Consider the following 1,501-nt stretch of genomic DNA (forward strand, 5'->3'; position numbering starts at 1 on the left):
AAGAACAAACAAAAAGTTGCCGCTCGGCGCTAACAACAAAAACTTGCTTCAGTGCTTGCCGGTGTACATTAAACTTTCCCGCTTTCTTCTCTCCTCAGTCCTCACCCATCAACTCAGGTATCGTTTTCATTATTTACTGTTTCGCTAAGTAATCTCGTCTTTGCATTTGTTTTTTCTTTTCCCTTTCAAATTTCAGCCGTTTCATGTAATTTTCTTCATTTTTCCTGTATCCCGCTAGGGTTCAAGAGCAATCCGAAAGGTTCTTTTCTGTTGAATTTAAATTTTATGCAAAGGAAACAATGTCTTGAACGATTAATTGTTGGTTAGAAATCAAAATGCATGACTTTAGTATTAATAGATGAAACAAATATGTTAGAATTGGCTTTGTCGTTTTGATTATTTGTTTATCTTTCAACAAATAATGGTTGTGCTTTCTAAAAAATTTCGAGGAAGCAAAAGGTAAATAAAATAAATAACAATTTATCTGAGTCGTAATTAAATTAGGGTTTAGGAACATCACATTTTTGTTGTTGGAATGAATTCTGTGGCTAGTTTTCTTTTCTTGGGAAGTTGAGGAAGGGAATTGGTTTGGCTAACTAATTTTGGAATTTAAAAGGTCAGGTTTCTAAGTTTTCGATCCGTGAATGGGGTCGGCAGAGCAAGGTGAGTATGCTGCCTTTGAAGAGAAAGTAAGGCGGACTGTTTACATGGACAACCTGTCACCGAATGTTACTGAATCTGTGGTGAGAACTGCCCTTGATCAGTATGGAACTGTCAAGAGTGTTCACTTCATTCCGAACTATCTAGAGCCACAGAACATCCCCCAATGTGCTTTGGTGGAGATGGAAACAGAAAAGCAAGTTGAAGTTGTCATCTCAACAATATCTCAATTCCCTTTCATGATGTCTGGAATGCCAAGGCCTGTGAGGGCACATGCTGCTAAAGTGGAGATGTTTTCTGATCGCCCTAGACAGCCTGGCAGAAGGATACATTTCCGCTGGTTGGATCCTGCTGATCCTGATTTTGAGGTAGCAAACAAGCTGAAGCATCTTGCAAAAAGACATGCTACTGAAACTGCAGTGATGCTCAAGGTAAAATTGCCTTCTTATTCAATAGCTGTTCTATTTAAATTAAGGTGTATAAATATTGTTTCTTTCCTAGTGAACATGTTAATTTGTTGCTCTTTAGCACCAACTGGAGAAAGAGGAGAAGCTTGCGAAGCAGCAAGGAGAGGCTCTGAAAGCAAATTACAAGAAGTATGAGATGATAGATAGTTTGATGGCTGATGGAACTGCTCGACGTTTGGCACGGCGTTATGATTTGAGAGTTTCAGATGACTCAGGCCCTTCTACCTTTCATTGACAAGTAACCAATATATGCACTAATGTAAGTAGCTGTGCTCTTTGGGCATGTGTTAAATACTTTGAAACATGTGGATATCTTTTCTTTTCCCCTAATTTTAGGTGCAATTAGATTTTGTTCATGTGATCTTTTCATATCA

At 38.2% G+C, this 1,501-nt stretch overlaps 1 protein-coding gene across 2 annotated transcripts; it reads left to right on the forward strand.

Annotated features, from left to right (window-relative positions):
- On the forward strand, positions 1-1,501 carry LOC18602493. 2 transcript variants are annotated; one of them, XM_007033901.2, is made up of 3 exons: positions 1-117; positions 622-1,091; positions 1,189-1,501. In XM_007033901.2, exons 2-3 carry the CDS (start codon positions 645-647, stop codon positions 1,360-1,362), a joined length of 621 nt encoding a protein of 206 aa, XP_007033963.2. In that variant the 5' UTR covers positions 1-117; positions 622-644; the 3' UTR covers positions 1,363-1,501. The 2 variants fall into 2 exon arrangements, with proteins under 2 accessions (XP_007033963.2, XP_007033964.2); XM_007033902.2 differs by having other exon boundaries at positions 16-117; positions 617-1,091.

The sequence above is a fragment of the Theobroma cacao genome, chromosome 4, assembly GCF_000208745.1.
Source record: "Theobroma cacao cultivar B97-61/B2 chromosome 4, Criollo_cocoa_genome_V2, whole genome shotgun sequence".
NCBI lineage: Eukaryota > Viridiplantae > Streptophyta > Magnoliopsida > Malvales > Malvaceae > Theobroma > Theobroma cacao.